Raw genomic sequence first — 19,153 nt, 5'->3', positions numbered from 1 at the left:
AAGAAAGAAAGAAAGAAAGAAAGAAAGAAAGAAAGAAAGAAAGAAAGAAAGAAAGAAAGAAAGGAAGGAAGGAAGGAAGGAAGGAAGGAAGGAAGGAAGGAAGGAAGGAAGGAAGGAAGGAAGGAAGAAAGAAAGAAAGATTGATTGATTCTGAGTATAGCCAGTGGTATAGAAAAAAAGCAGGCTAGTGTGGTCTCCATGACCAAAGAAAGGCTCAAGGTAGATGAAGTGATCAACAGGAAGAGATAATTACTCATAGATTGAGTAAATTGCAAATTAAGAATTGAATATCACATTGCAAGAATATTCTGGTGACTTTGGCATAATCATTTCAATGGAGTGAAGACAAAAACCTGATGAAATTGTTGGAGGACAGACTGGAAAGTGAGGAAGAGGGGATTTGTCCCTGTAGCAGCAGGGAAGGAAAGCTTAGAATATGAAGGGTGGATGCGTTAGAATCTTGGCGCCACAGTGAGCAGACTTCCAGACAAAAAGTTGATTGCTTCATCTTCTCAGACTTCAGTCTAGTGGAAGAGACTAACATATAAAGAATATGAAAACATAATATGAGCTATACTATCATAGAGCTGTAGAAGAAAGAACTTGGTGCTATGGAAAACTATGGGACACTTAACAGAGAAGGGAGTTAGCAAAGAGGTAAAGAGGTAAAATCAACATTGAATGACCATGGATGGTAGTGTTGGCTATGTGGGAGAAAGACATACCAAATCACAGCATTAAGAGAGTATATTAGTTCAGTAGGCTGAACTGGGATGGGTGATTGGGATGGTGACATATTGGGAAATCACGGGTACATAGAAGCCTGGAGGTATAGTTGGATACTGATAAAATTAACTGTATTTATCCTTAGAATTGAGGCAATAGGGAGATTTTTTGAAGGATTTCCAGTGGTGAAGTAACATGATCAAATTTTAATTTAAAAAAAGTCATTTTAATAATAATGAGACATATTATATGGATAATATACCCACGTAACGTGGTCCACTGATATGATTAATGTAGTAACCTAGAAAAAAAATGAGAGTGAGGTAGGATAGTGCCAGTGGAGACGAACAGCATCTGTATTTTCTTTGAACTCAGAATCAGCACTTCATCAATCACTTATTTTTAATCTGTTTTTGGGGTAAATCTCTATTATAGAATTCTTCTTCCACTCCTGGCATGTTAATTCTTAAGTCATCTAAAACTGTTGGGTTTCTTTTTACAGGAGCAAAATTCTTTTCTGAACAATTTAACCTGAATTAATATATAACCCAATAACATAAATTTATAGGAAATTACAACAAAATGGTTTTCTTTAAGGATACATTCTTACACTATTAAAAACATTTGTAGTACTCTTTTGAGCAATTGTCCTATGTTTTTGCATTAGGCTTTGGAAGTAGCAGAAAAATATTACTAACTTTTTAAAAATTATTATTATAAAAGGTATATCCTGATAACTCACTCTTATAACCAGGCTACAACAAGTGCCCAAGGATCAGAGTGTCAGTGGTATCTAAAATAATAATAGTTGGGAAAGGAAATAGTAAAATGAAGTACAATTTATTGACCTCTCACTCCATTCCAAACAATCTGCTAGCTTCTTTATGTACGTTATCCTATCTATATATTTTTTCACAAAGGCCCTTTTTAAACAACTGCATTGTCATTTCACGTATAAGGTATCTGAGTTTCAGAGAGTTTAAGGAACATATCTAACATCACACAGTATTTAACATTGTAAGTTAGGTCATGCCCAGAGCCAAACTGATAGTACCAGTGGTATGAGAATTTTATTTTAAGATTAGTACTTAGTACTTGTTTAAAAAAAGTGATAGAAGGGGCGACTGGGTGGCTCAGTCGTTAAGCCGCTGCCTTTGGCTCAGGTCATGATCCCAGGGTCCTGGGATTGAGTTCTACATCAGGCTCCCTGCTCGGCGGGAAGCCTGCTTCTCCCTCTCCCACTCCCTCTGCTTGTGTTTTCCTCTCTCGCTGTGTCTCTCTCTGTCAAATAAATAAATAAAATCTTTTTTTTTTTTTTAAAGTGATAGAGGCCTTTATTGACTTCAGAGCAGGTCTATCTACACACTTACTTTTTCTTTCCATACTGTACTGGCAATAACCAGACTGGCCCCATATCAAGTCTCTTTCTTCCACCAAAGGACACGGACCAGAGCTAAACTATCAGTATTCAAATTTCATCTTCATCTCTTACTAGCTCTGTGATCTCGGGCAAGTTATTGAATTGCTTAGTGACTCTATTTCCTGTAAAATAAGGAGAATATTTATTTATATCTCATTGGATTGTTGGGAGGCTTTAATGAGTTAAAAATCTGTAAATTGCTTGGAAGAGTCCCAGGCAGTCAGTAGGCTCTGTATAAATGTTATTATCATCTTGATTACTCCTGAAAAGATGCTATTACTCTTTAAAGGATGCATAAAGGAAAAGGTAACAAATACAAGATAATTCTTCAAAAAATTCCATTTCTAGATATGAGCAATTTTAATGCAAATGTGCCAGTGCACTTTTTAATAATATGCTGAAGATGATAGGCTGTCATTGAGTTAATTGTGGTATGAGTTTAGATATGCCATTGTGAGCTTATCCATTCATGTTGTCTACTTATTTTTAAGTTTTTAGGAAGAAAGATTTAATTTTCATTGTTCTTTTGAGTTTTAAAAAATAGTAAGATTTGGCTGTGTTTGCAATTCTAGTATCTGTCTAAGATGTTATCTCTGACCTTTTCTCTTATTTTAATCCTTTGCATTAGAATTAACTCCCTCTCTTGAATTGTTTTACTTTTAGTGCCCTGTGGTGGAATTTTAACGAAGCGCAAAGGGACTATTTTGTCTCCTGGATACCCTGAGCCTTATGACAACAATCTGAATTGTGTATGGAAGATCACAGTGCCAGAGGGAGCTGGCATTCAAGTAAGGAAATTTAAATTTTTCTCCTTTTCACTGTATGTTTGAAGTTAATCCTTTTCAGAGATGATAGGTTGCAGGTTACTTCCAAAGGTTTAGCCAGTGCTTTTCCCTGGCATGGTTGAATGTAAATAGAAAGATACTTGTTACTTTTTCCACCTGCAAAAAACAAAACAAAACAAAACAAAAAAAACAGAAAACCAGTTCAAGAAGGCATAAGCAATAAGTAAAAATATGTTGCTCTACATGACATGAAATCTTGGGGTAAGGGTTTTTTAGTTCAGAGGTTTAGTTGTGTCCTTCCTCATTGGGGTTTTTCTGTCTCTCTTCTCTGCTATTTTGGCATGTTGGCCTAGTTCTTAAGCTTCTTTTCTCATGATCTTGAGATGACTACAAAAGCTCTTAGACATAACAACTTTATGCAGTAATGGCCAATAGCCAAAATGGAATGTTGCTATCTTACGTACCTTTACAGTGGTTAAAAAAACTTTTTAGAAATCCTTCCAGTAGACTTCCCTCTTGTACTATTGACCAAAATTGCAAGAATATCCATTCCTAAGCCATATACTGGCCAGTAGCAAAAAATTAATTATGGTTTGTCTCAAACAAATCAACATTAAGTACCTGGATTAAGCAAGGGGCTCAGCTTCCTCTGATATATACTGTCCTCATTTAATTGAACAAAACCAATTCTCTGTTAGCAAGGAACAGGGATGCTAGTCTATAGACAATCAACACGATATACCATATTATTACAACCAGGGAGGAGAAATTTGACCAGTTAGTCTGTTTTACAAGGAGATTGTTTCGGGATAAATTGATGGCATTTTACTCCTGAGTCCATATATATTCCATGGAAAGTAATTATTCTTCACAAAATAGTACATAATCTGTATTTCATAAAAATAACTTGATTACTTCTCCAATTGAGTCATAAGGTTTTCCTTTGGAAACTTGAGGTATCTATCAGCTATGGAAAAAGTAGCCAATAAATCTTTCATTAAAACTGAAATTTGAGAGTAGTATAGTTTTCAGTTAAAAAAAATCAACTTTTGAATTTATCTTTGTAATTTTTCAGAAAATTAAAAAAAATCACTTGACGGGTATTAGGAGTGAAATAGGTCAGTAAACCAATGAGAAAATAGGAAATGTATGTTTACAGTGTTTTAAGGACATTAAAAATGAAAAGACTATAGATCTATGCTTATATTCTGACTAGCTGTACTATCATTTTATGGCCAACTCGTAAAATTCAGGGAAAACCAATCAGTCCTATCTCATCCTGGTAGAATGAGCAAGAATCTTAGAATTGTCCACGTTCCAGGTTGTATAGAAAATCTGAAATCAGATGGAAACTTTAGAAACTTCACAGAATATTTGCTATATCATATAGTGTCAGTTTATGAAGGTTATCCTAGAGCCTCTATATGTTAATATCAGCTTGTCCATTTCTGTCTCAGCTTACAATAAAAAAAAAAACAAAAAACTAGCATTTCCCCTCTAATTCTCATTTTTTGTTTTTGAGCCCTGCAATGTGGCTTTAGCTTCCAGTGCTCTAAATGAGCCACTCATAGCAATCACTGAGGACCTATAGTTCAGTAAATGCATTGTGTTGCTCATCCTGCTTATTCTGACAGCAACACTCTGATCATGCCCATTCTCCTGTCACTCTTAAAACATGTTTTTCCTCCTTAGTGTTTATGGCACCAGTACTCTCTTGGACTTTGTTTTATTTTCTTTTTTACATCAGTGGCTCTTGCTTCTACATTTAGGAACATGGTCTTCTCTTTCTACTCAACACATCAGATACAATGTTTGAGAGATTCTGTGATGTTTGTTCACCTTACCTGACACCATTCTCTCTGCCATCTTGTCTACTTCCATGTCTTTGGCTACCATTTTGTGCTGATGAAGCCCAGGACCTGCATCATAATAGACCATCAGAAAACATTTTTTTTAATGAAGACTGAATAAATGTTGGTTCTCAAACCTAAATATCCAACCAAGACCTTTTACCTAAGCTTCATGACATATATCTACCTGCCCACTGGGCATTTTCAGCTAAACTTCTTGCTGGAATTTCAAATTCAACCTGTTCAAAATTGACTTCATGATTTTTTCTCATTATGATGGAGCTTCTCCAGTGTTCTCTGACTCAGAATGAAATCCCTCATCCATTCAGCTGCACAAACCAGAAATCTTGATGATTTTTTTTTTTTCTTCTGCTCTATACAATGAAATATGTCAGTGTCAGGTCTGTCTTTCATAAATCAAGTAAGTCTATTTCTCTCCATCCAAATTTTTATCACTTAAGATTGGGTCGTCATCATCCCTGTCCCGGGTTCTTTTTCTCCTTGAATCTATTCCTCAGAGGGCAAAGAGAGTGGAGTAACCTAAAATTAAAAACCTACTAATATCATTTTCCTGCTCACAGTTCTTCAGCTGTCCCCTATATCCTTAACTCTTTGACAGGTTAATTATGCCTTTGTGCTTTGTCCTCATTTCTTACCTCTTCTGTTTACACTATTTTAGTTCTTTACAAAAGCTCTTTTTTGCCTTTGGGGCTTTATGCGTGTTGTTCTCTTTGCAGACAGCATTCTCCTTGATCTCCCTTTATTTTATTTATTCTTAGTCATCATTTCTGTCTCAACTTAAAACAGTTTTGTGGAAGACTTTCTGTGAACTTGAGAAAAGGTTAAGTCCCGTGCTGTATGTTCTCATAGGTCCCTGTAATTTCCTTATTATAACACCCATCACATTTTACTGTTACTACTTACTTAATTATCCATAAGATCATGAGGGCACTAACTCAGTCTGCTCTGGCAGCTAGCGTGTTCAGTAAATATTTTTAGAAAATGAACCAATGAATACCTCCCCAAGCAGTGGAGTTTTGGACTATTTTAAGGAGTTAAGACAGCATGATGAACTAATAAGACATCTGCAGACAAAGTACATTGTATATCACTTGTCCTAGCCAAACACCACTCAAAACTGGACACTTAATATCAGTAACACTGTAAAATCTTTCACTGAGGAAGCATTTTAATTAATGATCACAACTTAGAAAACAGAATTTGAGTTTAACAGTGCATTTATCAAGTTTAAACAGGGTGTGAAGCGTACTGGATTTTTAAATTTAAGTAGTCTAAAGGACTGCCAAACACTTTTTTTCTAATTAACCTCTTTATGTATGGTAATTTTAGACATATCTCTAAATAATAGAAAATTACCTAACACATACACACACATATGTAATATGTGATTTATATTTGAAATTTCACTAATTTTACCTAAAAGCTACCTGACTACTACATCAGGTTTAAAGCAATGCTTATTTTATTTTATTCAGTTAGGATGAATATGTGTGTGAATAAAGAATTATATGAATATTCAATAAAATCTATACGAGATGAAATGGGATAACTAGTGGTGGGAAAAGAAACATTTAAAATGCTGGAAAAGTTACAAATAATATAGAGCGATTGAGCTATCTTTAGAAAGAGCCCAGCAAATAGAGTGATTTGTTATATTAAGTTTACATGAGAAGTTTGCAGGGACTAGTGTATTTGCCTGTCTATTTTAGCAAAGTATATTGATGGAGAATTCCAAAAGGGCTGTAATAACAGAGTTATCAAGCAGAAGAGCGATCTTTATGTGAATAACCATGGGAAAACAATGTTCATTACTTAACTGTGTCAATTTGTAGAATGATCATCATGAGTTAATATAATCTAACAAGCACATTAAAATGAGATGTGAATGTTTATATGAGAAATATCTGGTTTTAGTGATTGGAAATTCATTACCACATAAAGCTCTCCTGTTGCCATAATGCAAAATTCTTCTAAATGCTCAATCAATAGCGTTTTTTTCTTTTTAAATCTTTGACTTTGACTCTCATTTGGCTTTGTCCTTGTGGGTCCTCAGTCATTTACTTGAGTCTCCCACACCCTCTGTGTTTATTGTGCCAAACTACATTCACAGTTTGCCCATACTCTGAGTGGCAAATTGTGTTAGTTTCCTGTGGCTGCTGGAAGTACTTGATAGTTTAGAGTAGCTGAAGTTTATTCTCTCCCAGTGCTGGAGGCCAGAAGTCTCAAAGCAGTGTTCCTGAGCTGCGGCTGAGGTGCTGCCAGGGCTGTGCTCTGACCCTCCACTCTTCCCTCTGCCCAGGCTCTACGGGAGGCCCTTTCTTGCCTCTTCTAACTGCGGGTGGCTGCCGGCACTCCTTGGTGTCTGTCTGTATGACTCCATTTTTTGCCCACATGGTCAAAGTGCCTTCTTCTCTTCTGTCTGTGTCAAATCTCCTTTGACATCTTTCTTATGATTGTATTTAGGGCCCATTTGAATAATCCAGGATAATCTCCCTATCACAAGATGCTTAGTTTAATTGCATCTGAAAGATCTTTTTTTTTTTTTTTTCCCTTCCACATAAGGCAATATGTATAGGTGCCAGGGATGAGGACCTGATATTTTTGGAAGCCAATATTCAGTCTGCTATACATATGTATCCAGAATTAAGCACAATTTCTTCTTCTCATTAAGGTAATAGGCTTTCCTACAGATGTCTTCATTTTTGTTCTCACCACCCCTCTGATCTCCATAACTCAGGAAAAAAAGATAAATTATTCTTAAGTCTTCCCTCTCACTTCCTTCCCTTATTCAGATTACACAAAAGCCAGTAACTTCCCCTGTAGCAACATATGGGGGGCATCTCTGTCTCCCTTTCTGCTATTTATTCCTGCCTCCGATCTACTTCAATTTTTCATTGTTTCTCACACAGACTACTGCAGTGGACACTGAAATTGTCTTTTCATTTACATTTTTTTTTCATCCAATGCAGTGCAGTACTTAAAGCAGTTCTGATTTTGCTCCTTCTAAAACCTTCAGTGGACTGCTCACTTGCATAATTATTGCGGTGGTGTTCAGTCTTTCTAGTCTCTTGGCCAATCTGTCGCAACTAAGATACATTAAATCCTTTATACACACTGGACACTATTCTCAACTAAAATTAGTTTAGTTTTTACAATAATTCTATGAATCAGATACCTTTACTATGATTTATGAGTAATTGAAGGCACAGAGAGATTAACAACTCTTTAGTATTACATGGCAGCCAGTGGAGGGAGCCAAGAAGCTGCAAATCCAGGCATCCTAACTCTGCAGTCTTTTGTATTTATCCACTAAGCTCACTCTTTCTAACTTTTCTCTCCTTTTCCTAACTTTGCATGCATATTTCCTCATATGTAAATACCTTCTACTGTGTCTAAATTGGATTACCGATGGTTCACTAAATCCACCTCATGGCTTGCCCCCTCTACATTTTTATAACTCAATAATTTCTTTCAGTGGAAAACCTCTCAATACATTTAGCTTATCTCAAATGTCAACTCCTGCATGAATCCTTACATTTTTTTTCCTTTTCTTTTCCTTTTTTTTTTTCCCCAGCTGAATGCGATCTTTTCTTCCCCTGAATTGTAGGAAAGGAAAATTCAGATATGAAGAGAGAACTAATCATTGTTTAAGGAGGTGGTGATAATATTACAGACAGCTTTAATTCCATTCTTCTTCCTGTCCTGGAACGTTGCCATTGGGCCTAATGCCTGTCACACAGGCAGGGTATCTGTTGCCATGTGGCACTCACCCCTGGAAAGGAGACACCAGCATTCACTTGACGGGAAGAATGATGATGGTCTATTTTGTAAATAAGAAATTTTTAATGAATGTAATTGTGATAATTATTTAGCGAATGAGTGCGTTGCTTACAATTATAATAGACTTTAGCTAAATAAAATAAATTTATTTTAATAAAGTTAGTCCTTCCCTTCCTCCAAAACAATAAAATATATACTACACAAAGAGAAAAAGGATCACATCTACAGTTGTGGGGGTCCTGTGGGTTCTTGCAAAAGCTCAAGCTGTGCCAAGTGAAGTACAACAAAGTAACACATGCCTCTTTCTTTAAATAAAATTTAATAGACATGAGAGAATTGTACTCCAGCATTTCCCTTCTCAACTTTAGGGACCTTCACAGTAATCTAGTTATTATGACTCCATTCATAAAAATAATCTTTAAAAGATGTACCCAAATCAGTTATAAAGTATAATTTTGGTCATCCATATTGAGACCTTTTAAAAATGTGCATAGGGGATGTTATTTTTTTTTTTAAGATTTTATTTATTTGACAGAGAGAGACACAGCGAGAGAGGGAACACAAGCGGGGGAAGTGGGAGAGGGAGAAGCAGGCTTCCTGCTGAGCAGGGAGCCCGATGTGGGGCTCGATCCCAGGATCCTGCTATCATGACCTGAGCTGAAGGCAGACGCTTAACGACTGAGCCACCCAGGCGTCCCAATAATGTTATTTTTTTTTTAATGAAAGGAAATTGAGCAAAGGTTAGGCAAATAAAGGAAAATAAAATGTATCCAGTATAAACCTAGCTAAACTGGCAAGAATCGAGCACTCCAAAACATAAAAGTTCACCAATTGTTTGGAAAATGCATTGGGATACCTGGCACTAAGACATTAATTAACCGAAAGCCTTTATTTTTATTTTTTTAGTTTTTATTTCTTCATTTACTTTAGATATATATATATAGATATATATATAGAGAGAGAGAGAGAGAGAGAGAGAGAGTTAAAGAGAGTGGGGGGGAAGGGGTAGAAGGGGAGGGAGAGGGACAAGCAGACTCCCTGCTGAGCAGACACGGGCTCCATGTGGGGCTCCATCTCATGACCCTGAGATCATGACCTGAGCCAAAATCAAGAGTCAGGCACTTAACTGACTGAACCACCCAGACACCCCTAACCCACAGCCTTTAATAAAGAGAATACTCTGAGATGGTGACAGACGTTATCAATGTTATACGCGTAGTAAACACTGCTAGGGGCCCCATGGGCTCTTCTCACCAAAGTCAGCTCCTGTAGGCTAGTGCCACAATGGCAAAGATCAGTTCTGTTAAAATCCTTCTATGAAGAGCCACAGTGACATGGTCCCAGCTTGGAGTTCTCTCTTTTAATACGGCGAGGAGGACTGTAGTATTAGTATCTTGTTAGAAATATGTTTTCTTATCAGTAATTATTATTTCACAGGTGCAAGTTGTCAGCTTTGCTACAGAACATAATTGGGATTCTCTGGACTTTTATGATGGGGGAGACAACAATGCTCCACGACTCGGAAGTTATTCAGGTAAATAGAAGAGCTGAGCTTAATTAAAACACAGATATAATTAGGAATATAAAAATCTCTCTCTCTTTTTAAAAGAGCTTCCAAGACTCTGAGTTGGCAGTTTAAATTCCTTTTTATAAACTATACACAGGGAACTAAATTACAAGGTGAGAAATTTGAAAGGCATAAAAGGTAATGACATTGAAATTGCTATTTAAAACCTTACTATTTTCTTACTATATTTATGTAATTACTTATGATGCCTTTATAGTAATATTTTCAGCTGAGCTGTGGTTCAGGAATAATATGTGTGCCCTTTTCCCTTAAATAGTTAAAAATTAGACAGTGCTTGGTAATTATGCTCTATCTACTCAATAGAGTGTGACCCAGCCATTAAAATAATTTTAGAGACTGTGTAACAACATGGTAAATGTTACAAGGTACTGTTGAGTGAGAATAAAGAGAATTTAAAATTATTTCTAGGAAATGAATAAAATTATATAAAGTGAATTAATACCGAGGTACCAAGACCAGAAGGTTTTTAAATTTGTTAAGGTGTTTAAAGGTAATTTATGCAATAATCTAACAGCTTTATCCAGCACATGAAAAGTGAAATCCAGTTTTACTCTAATTTTAACTATACTTTTTAACTGTAGACATAGGAACATAACTAAACCATGAATTTTACATTTCAGATATACTTGAATCAGTGTGAATGGTTTTAAGTTTTTAATAGATTTTAAAATAGAGTATGATAACCAGTTTTTCAGCATCATCACTGAGAAAAGGAAAGAAGAAATATCTGGAGTAGGAGTGACTTGGTTTAGTCATAGAAAGTATTTTCGATATAGATTAAGGTAGAAGTCTTTCTTGGAAGAAATCTCATAACATTTTGAGTATACATTTGTTTAGAATAGATTGGGGGTATACTTTCTTAATAATAAATACAACAATGAAGATAATAAAAGTGACAACAGCTGTTGATTTACCAAGTGCTAGGTCTATGTGAGGCTTGTCATACATCTCATTTGCTCTTTCTAGCAGTTCTGGTACTTGATTGAAGCTTAGAGAGATTAAGTTGCCTGAGGTTGTACAGCTAATGTTAGAATGAGACTGGAGCCCAGCTGGTGTGACTCCAGAGCCGGAACTCTTAATCATTAAGATTCTCTAGGAGACTAAGGGCAGGTTGAGTTTACCTCTGTCTTCAGTGATTCAGTGAGGATACTATGGACAGATAACAGGTTGAAAACAAAAACAAAAACAAAGCAATTATATGTTCTATAATGAATTAGTCCTGACTTCTTTTATAGAAGGATCAGTGAGTGGTTAAGGTCCGCAGATTTGTACAAAGTAAGTATAAAGTAACTAGTTACAGAAAATTTTGCAACACTATCAACTAATATGTTATCTTAAAATATGGAATTGACACTTTTTTTTATGCTTGTCATTTGAAACTGCTTGAGTTGTAATCTTAAGGATCTTGAACTATTACTCAATGTCAAATAGTGGAGAAGTAATTGCTTCAAGCAGATATTTTGTTTTCAACTCCATAATTGAATAAAGTCAAGTTGACTTCCTTTAGAAATTCAGAAGTACATCATTATAATATATTTGCTGGGAGACACAGCTAATACTAGTTTATAATTGGGATTTTTCAAACACTACTTACCAGCTTTGCTGTCAGAGTATAAGATACATCAAGGTACTTTACCTGGTATAGAAGAACATACATACATGCATACATCCATACATAAATGAAATGCATATATATTTGTATATAACATATATATAATAAAAAGGGCAATAAATCTTCTGAACCCATACATAATCTTAAATTACTATACTATAAAAATCACCTGCAGACTTTAAAATTAAACTTCCTATTAGCTCATGCATGGAATATTGAAATCCACATGAAATTCAAAATATTTATTTTAGGTGACCTGTAAAACTTACTGCGTTGACCAGCTCTTTGTACCTGCCTATTTTTAGGAAGCAATCTAGAGTGATCCCAAAGGACCATCTCCTTGGAGATAGTCACAAACAATAAAATGAAAGAGAAATGTGGGACATATTTTTTTTATCAAAAAATTCCTGGAAAAACAATTGACCAATACATAATCTCAGTGATAATCTATTGGCTGATTAGTAGTTAACTTACTTAGTTTTACTATAATATTTATTATGTGATCATTGACCTGCCTTTCCAATTATCATTTCAGGAACAACAATACCCCATCTGTTGAATAGTACGTCTAATAATCTATATCTAAATTTTCAATCAGACATCAGCGTTTCTGCTGCAGGATTTCACCTTGAATACACAGGTAAGTATAATATCATGTGCTACTCAAGAAATTTAAGAACAAGTTTATATTAATTTTTAAATATTAATTTTTTGAATGTAGAAATTAAATGGACTTTGTCAGGAGAGAATATTGTCTTATTTTTTAAAGATTTTGATGTGTTCCTCCAGTTCATTTACAAAACTATATAAAGTTTTAATTATTTTCAACAGAATTTACAAGTGTTTTCTTTTTTCTTTTACTGTAAGAACAATGAGATTTACCCTCAAATTTTTAATACACAATACAGTAGTGTTAACTATAGGTACAATGTTGTACAGCAGATCTCTAGAACTTACTCATCTTGCATCATTGAAACTTTATACCTGTTGAACAGAAGCTTCCCCTTTCCTCCAGCCTTGGCAACTACCATTCTACTTTCTATTTCTATGAGTTTGACTATTTTTATGTATTTATTTATTTATCTATTTTTTATTATCATTTTTTTTTATTTGACTATTTTAGATACTTCATATAAGTGCTGTCATGTAGTATTTGTCCTTCTTTGTCTGGTTTATTTCACTTAGTATAATGGGTACTAGGTTCAACCATGTTGTTGCTTTTGGCAGGATTTCCTTCTCTTTTTTTAAGACAATGATATTACATTGTATGTATATACCATCTTTTCTTTATTAATTTATCTTTTAATAGGCATTTCAGTTGTTTCCATATCTTGGCTATTGTGAGTGATGCTGCCATGAAAATAGGAGCACAGATGTCTCTTTGAGATTATTTCAAATGTTTTGTAAATATACTCAGATGGGATTGCTAGATCATATAATAGATCTACTTTTAATTTCTTTAAAAACGTCTGTACTGTTTTCCATAGTGGTTCCACCAATTTACATTCCTATCAATATTGTATAAGGGTTCCAGTTTTTCCACATCTTCACCAACACATACTTTTTTTTTTTAAGATTTATTTATTTATTTGAGAGAGCAAGAGAATGCATGCAGGGCTGGGGAGGGAGTAGGGGAAGGAGAGAATCTCAAGCTGACTCCATGCTGAGTGTGCAGCCCAACACGGGGCTCAATCTCACAACCACTGTGACCATGACCTGAGCCAAAATCAAGAGTTGGTCATTTAACCAACTGAGCAACCCAGGCACCCAAACATGTATTTTTTTTAAAAACAAGAACATTTTATAGTTATCAAAAGGAAACATATCCTAACAAAACTCCAGCTTTGAGTATTTATGAACCACATAACATAGCATCAACATTCTTAAAGCAGATAGTCAAGAAATATAAGGAGAAATAAACAGAAATGCATTATGAAATTGACCAAAATTGATCCCTGTACAGAAATTCTACATAGAGCAATAATCATAGGAGTAATACAGAAAATAATTGTTTAAAAGTACCCCAAACACACACACACACACACACACACACACACACACACACACACACAATACCAGGTCCAAATGACTTCACATAGAAATATTGCCAACCTTTAAGGACCAGGTAATTCCAATGCTGTTTTAATTATTCTATCTTCTGTGGTTATCACAGGTTCCCATAATGCAATAGAAAACTACAAGCCAAACTCTTCTATGAATATGATGCAAAAGTTTTATTTTTTCAGTTCATTGAAATTTAATTGACACATAACATTGTGTTGTTCTTGAACTTATACAATGTGTCGATTTGATATATGTATTTATTGCAAAATGATTACACAATATGGATAGTTAATACCTCTGTAGCTCACATAATTATCTTCTTTTTTTCTTTGTGTGTATGTGTGTGGGTGTGTGTGTGTGAGAGAGAGAGAGAGAATACTTAAAATCTAGTCTCTTAGCAACTTGCAAGTATGTGATATAATATTGCAAACCATTGTCACCTAGATGCCCCAGAAGATTTATTTTTTAATTTGATATAGTTCCACTTATTTATTTTGCATTTGTTGCTTATACTTTTGGTGTCATATCCAAAAAAATCAATGACAAAACCAATGTCCAGGAGCTTTTTTTCTATTTTTCCTTAGGACTTTTACAATATGGGGTTTTATTCCAATTCTGAATAATTTTTGTGAGTAGTATAAGATAGGGGTCCAATTTCATTCTTCTACATATGATTAAACAGTTTCCCCAGCACCATTTATGGGGAAAAGACATTTCCCCTTGAGTATTCTTGGCATCTTTGTCAAATGTTAGTTGGCTGTATATGTGAGGGTTTATTTCTGGGCTCTCAATTCTGTTACATTGGTGTGTATGTCCATTTTTATGCCAGTACCATACTGTTTGATTACTATAGCTTTGTAATAGTTTGAAATCAGAAAGAATGATGCCTCTAGCTTTATACTTCTTTCTCAGGATTGCTTTGGGTATTCAGGGTCTTTTGTGGTTCCATGAATTTCTGTCTCTGTGAAATCATGCTGTTGGAATTTTGATATGAATTCTGTTGAATATATAGATGGCTTAAATGTGATTAAATTTGTTCCCAAATTTTATTGTTGTTACTGTTTATGCTATTGTAAATGGTATTATTTTCTTTCTTTTTGAGATATTCTGTTTTTAGTGTATAATAACACAACTAATTTCTGAATGTTGATTTTTTTTTATCCTGCAGCTTTATTGAATTTGTTCATTAGCTCTAAGAGTTTTTGGTGGAGTCTCCGGGATTTTGTGTACATAAGATCTCATCATTTTCCAAAAGAGATAATTTTACTTTCCTTTCTGGTTTGGATGTCTTTCATTTCTTTTTCTTGCATAATTACTCTGGCTAGAACTTTCAGTGCTCTGTTGAATGAGAGTCATGAAACTGGGCACCTTTAGTCTTCTTCCCTATCTTAGAGGAAAAGTCTTCAGTCTTTCACCATTGAGTATGATATTAGCTGTGGGCTTTTCATATATGGCCTTCATTAAGTTGAGGTTCATTCCTTCTATACCCATTTTGTTGAGAGTTTTTATCATGAAGGGTGTTTTGTCAGATGCTTTTTCTGTGTCTATTGAGATTATCACATGATTTTTTATCTTTCATTGTACTAATGTGATTCCTCACATTTTTTTGATTTGCATGTGTTGAACTATCTTTGCATCCCAGGCATAAATCCCACTTGATGGTGGTGTATAATCCTTTTGATATGTTGTTGAGTTTGGTTTGCTACTGTTTTGTTAAAAAAATTTACATCTGTATTCATCATGGATTTTGGCCTGTCATTTTTTTCTTGTACTGTCCTTATTGGGCTTTGGTATCAGGGTAATTCTGATTTCATAAAATGAGATTTAGAATGTTCTCTCCTCTTCAGCTTTTCAGAAGAGTTTGAGAAGGACTAGCATTAATTCCTTTTTACATGTTTGGCAAAATTCACCCATGAAGCCATCTAGTCCTGGGCTTTTCTTTATTGGAATGCTTTTGATCACTAGTTTAATTTCTTACTTGTTATTGGTCTGTTCAGATTTTCTGTTTCTTCATGTTTTAGTTGGTAGGTTATATGTTTCTAGAAATTTGTCCATTTTTTATAGATTATCCAATTTTTTGGTATATAATTGTTCATAGCAGTCTTTTATGATCCTTTTTATTTCTTTGATAGCAGTGTAATGTCTCTTCTTTCATTTCTGGTTTTATTTATGTAAGTCTTCTCTGCCCCCCCTCCTTTTTTTTTAGTTAATCTATCGAATGTTATGTCAATTTTGTGTACCTTTTCAAAAACCAGCTCTTCATTTCTTTGGTCTTTTCTGTTGTTTTTCTGTTCTCTATTTTATTTATTTCTGCTTTGATCTTTGTTACTTCCTTTATTCTGCTAACTTTTGGATTTAGTGTATTCTTTTTCTAGTTCCTTGAGATGTAAATTTAGCTTGTTTATTTGAGATCTTCCTTTTTTCAAATGTAGACATTTATTGCTATAAACTTCCTCTCAGAACTGCTTTTGCTGTATCCCACAAGTTTTGGTATGTTGTGTTTCTCCTCTTTTTGTTTGTTCATTTCAAGATATTTTTTTTGATTTTCCTTTTGATTTATTCTTTCAATAATTGGCCATTTATGAGCATACTATTTGATTTCCACATATTTGTCCACATATTTGTGAATTTTCCAGTGTTCCTTCTGTTATTGATTTCTAGTTTCATGCCATGTGGTTGGAAAAGATTTTTGATATGATTTCACTCTTAACTTTGCTAAGACTTCTTTAGTGATGTAATATATGATTTATCCTGGAGAATGTTGTGCATGTACTTGAGAAAAAATATGTATTTTGTTGCTTTGCAATGAATGTTTTGTATATGTCTGTTAGGTTCATTTGGTCTGAAGTATTGTTAAAATCCAATATGTCCTTAATACTTTTCTATCTAGATGATCTATATATTGTTGAAAGTGAAGTACTGAAGTCTCCTACCGTTACTGTCTTGTTGTCTACTTTTCCCTTCAGATCTGTTAGTATATGCTTAATATATTTGGGTAGTGCTCTGGTGTTAGCTGCATATATAAAAAATTATATAATATATATATAAAATATATAATTTATTTCGTTTATTAATAAATTATATATATAATTTATTTATTTTAGAGAGAGAGCACATGAGTGGAGGGTGGGGCAGAGGGAGAGAGGAAGAGAAAATCTCAAGCACACTCTGTGCTGAGTGGAACCCAACATGGGTCTTCAGGGGACCCTGAGATCATGACCTGCACCAAAATCAAGAGTCAGATGTTAACTGACTGAACCACCCAGGCGCCCCTATTTGCATATATATTTGTGATTACTATATCCCCTTGATTAAATGATCTAATTGTTATGCAATGGCTTTCTTTATCTCCAGTAACAGCTTTTGAGTTAAAGTTTATATTGCCATATATAAGTATGGCTACTACTGCCTGTTTTGGTTTCCATTTGCATGGAATATCTTTTATTATCCCTTCACTTTGAGCATATGTGTATCCTGAAGTAAGTTTCTAGTAGGCAGCATACAGTTGTTTTATTTTGTTTTTTGTTTTTTTATTTTTTAAATCCATTCAGCTACTCTATGTCTTTTGCTTGGAGAATACCACCCATTTACATTTAGAGTAATTACTTACTTGCTAATACCATCTTATCAATTATTTTCTGGCTTTGTTATAGTTCCCATATTACTTTCTTTCTCTTACTCTTTTCTTTTATGAATAGGTGATTTTCCAGAGTGGTGTGCTTGATTCCCTTCTTCTTATGCTTTGACTTCTTCTGCTTTGGACTACTGTGAGCTTTTGCTTTGTGGTTACTATGAGACTTACATGAACTATTTTCTAGATATAACTATCTATTTTACACTAACAACTTCATTCACCTAATAAATCTCTGTCCTTTTACTTCCCACTTTGTGTTTTTGATGTCACAATTTACCTTATTTTTTTTGTATTCCTTAACAAATTATTATGCTGTAGTTAATTTTAAAACTTTTGTCCTTTACTTTTATACTAGAATTAAGTAGTTAATACACCACTGTTATACAGAATTAAAGTATTTTGAATTTAAATGTATACTTACCTTCACCAGTGTGTTGTATATTTTTGTATGTTTTCATGTTACTAATTAGCGTCCTTACATTTCACCTTGAGAGACTGCTTTCCGCATTTCTTGTAAGACAGGTCTAGTGGTAATGAACTCCATTAACTTTTGTTTGTGTGGGGCCATCTCTCCTTCTTCTGACATTTTCTAATGGATTACTTTACTGTTTAGAGTATTCTTGCTTGAGAGTTTTATTCTTTCAGCACTTTGAGTATAACATCACTCTCTGTCCTTTTCTATAAGGTTTCTCCTGAGAAAGTCACTGATATTGCCTTGTACAGGTCCCCTTGTAAATTATGAGCTTGTCCAAATCTCTCCCCAGATTTTGGAAGTTCTGTGCCATTACTTCTGTAATAACTTTTTTAAAAAAGATTTATTTAGTTATTTGAGAGAGGGAGAGAGAGAGAGAGAGAGAGAGAGAGAGAAGAGGGGCAGAGGGAGAGAGAGAGAATCCCGAAGCAGACTCCCTGATGAGTATGGAGCCTGATGTGGGGCTCAATCCCAGGACCCTGAGATCATGGCCTGAGCCAAAAATCAAGAGTTAGCTGCTTAACTCACTGAGCCACGCAAATGCCCCACTGTATGTATTTCTGCTCTCCTCTTCTCCTTCTGAGATTCTCTTCTGAGATCCTTCAGATCTCTTTGTTAAACTTTTCATTTTGATCATGTGTCGTTTTCTTGATTTTGAAGAATTATTTTTTGTGAGTTTCTTTGTAGTTTATTGAGCTTCCTTAAAACAGGTATTTTGAATTCTTTTTGAGGTAAATTGCAGAGCTCCATGTCTTTGGGGTCCATTACTGGAAAATTATTGTGTTCTTTTGGTGGTGTCATGTTTTCTGGATTTCTCATGTTTCTTGAAATTTTGTGTTACTGTCTTTGTGTTTAAAATAGTAACCTTCTCCAGTCTTTACTGGTTGACTTCAGGAGAGAAATATCTTCCTTTAGTCCTGGTGGGGATTTTGAGGCTTTCTCAGACCTTCTAAGAATATGTATGTTCCGTACTTCTGCTCCCTCTTATGACAGAGCTCTGAGGCTTGTATTCCTTCTCTCAATCTTCTAGAGCCAGGCCCTGTATGAACGACTTCACAGCTAATTGCTCAAGTCTGTTGTCCCTTCTGGGTCCACAAATTTGGGCCAGCTTTCTGCACATGCTCATCCGCTGTTATCTTGGGGAATGAGTGATGCAGATAAAGTCAAATTTTTCCTCTTACCCTCAGCAGTGTGTCCAATT

At 34.7% G+C, this 19,153-nt stretch overlaps 1 protein-coding gene across 5 annotated transcripts in view; it reads left to right on the top strand.

Moving 5' to 3' along the window:
• The window catches only part of CSMD3 (CUB and Sushi multiple domains 3), a 1,170,304-nt gene that overhangs the window by 1,012,497 nt on the left and 138,654 nt on the right, over positions 1-19,153 (top strand). For all 5 annotated transcript variants that reach the window (XM_025871014.2, XM_073893120.1, XM_073893119.1 and 2 more), the window contains 3 exons: positions 2,810-2,934; positions 10,020-10,116; positions 12,318-12,422. In XM_025871014.2, the coding sequence (XP_025726799.1) occupies positions 2,810-2,934; positions 10,020-10,116; positions 12,318-12,422 (327 nt within the window). The remainder of the gene's footprint in view (positions 1-2,809; positions 2,935-10,019; positions 10,117-12,317; positions 12,423-19,153) is intronic.

Source organism: Callorhinus ursinus, unplaced genomic scaffold (genome assembly GCF_003265705.2).
Source record: "Callorhinus ursinus isolate GAN/ISIS: 27379988/994484 unplaced genomic scaffold, GSC_fseal_2.0 scaffold5, whole genome shotgun sequence".
In the NCBI taxonomy this organism is placed as follows: domain Eukaryota; kingdom Metazoa; phylum Chordata; class Mammalia; order Carnivora; family Otariidae; genus Callorhinus; species Callorhinus ursinus.
This window is presented reverse-complemented; position numbering and strand designations above follow the sequence as displayed.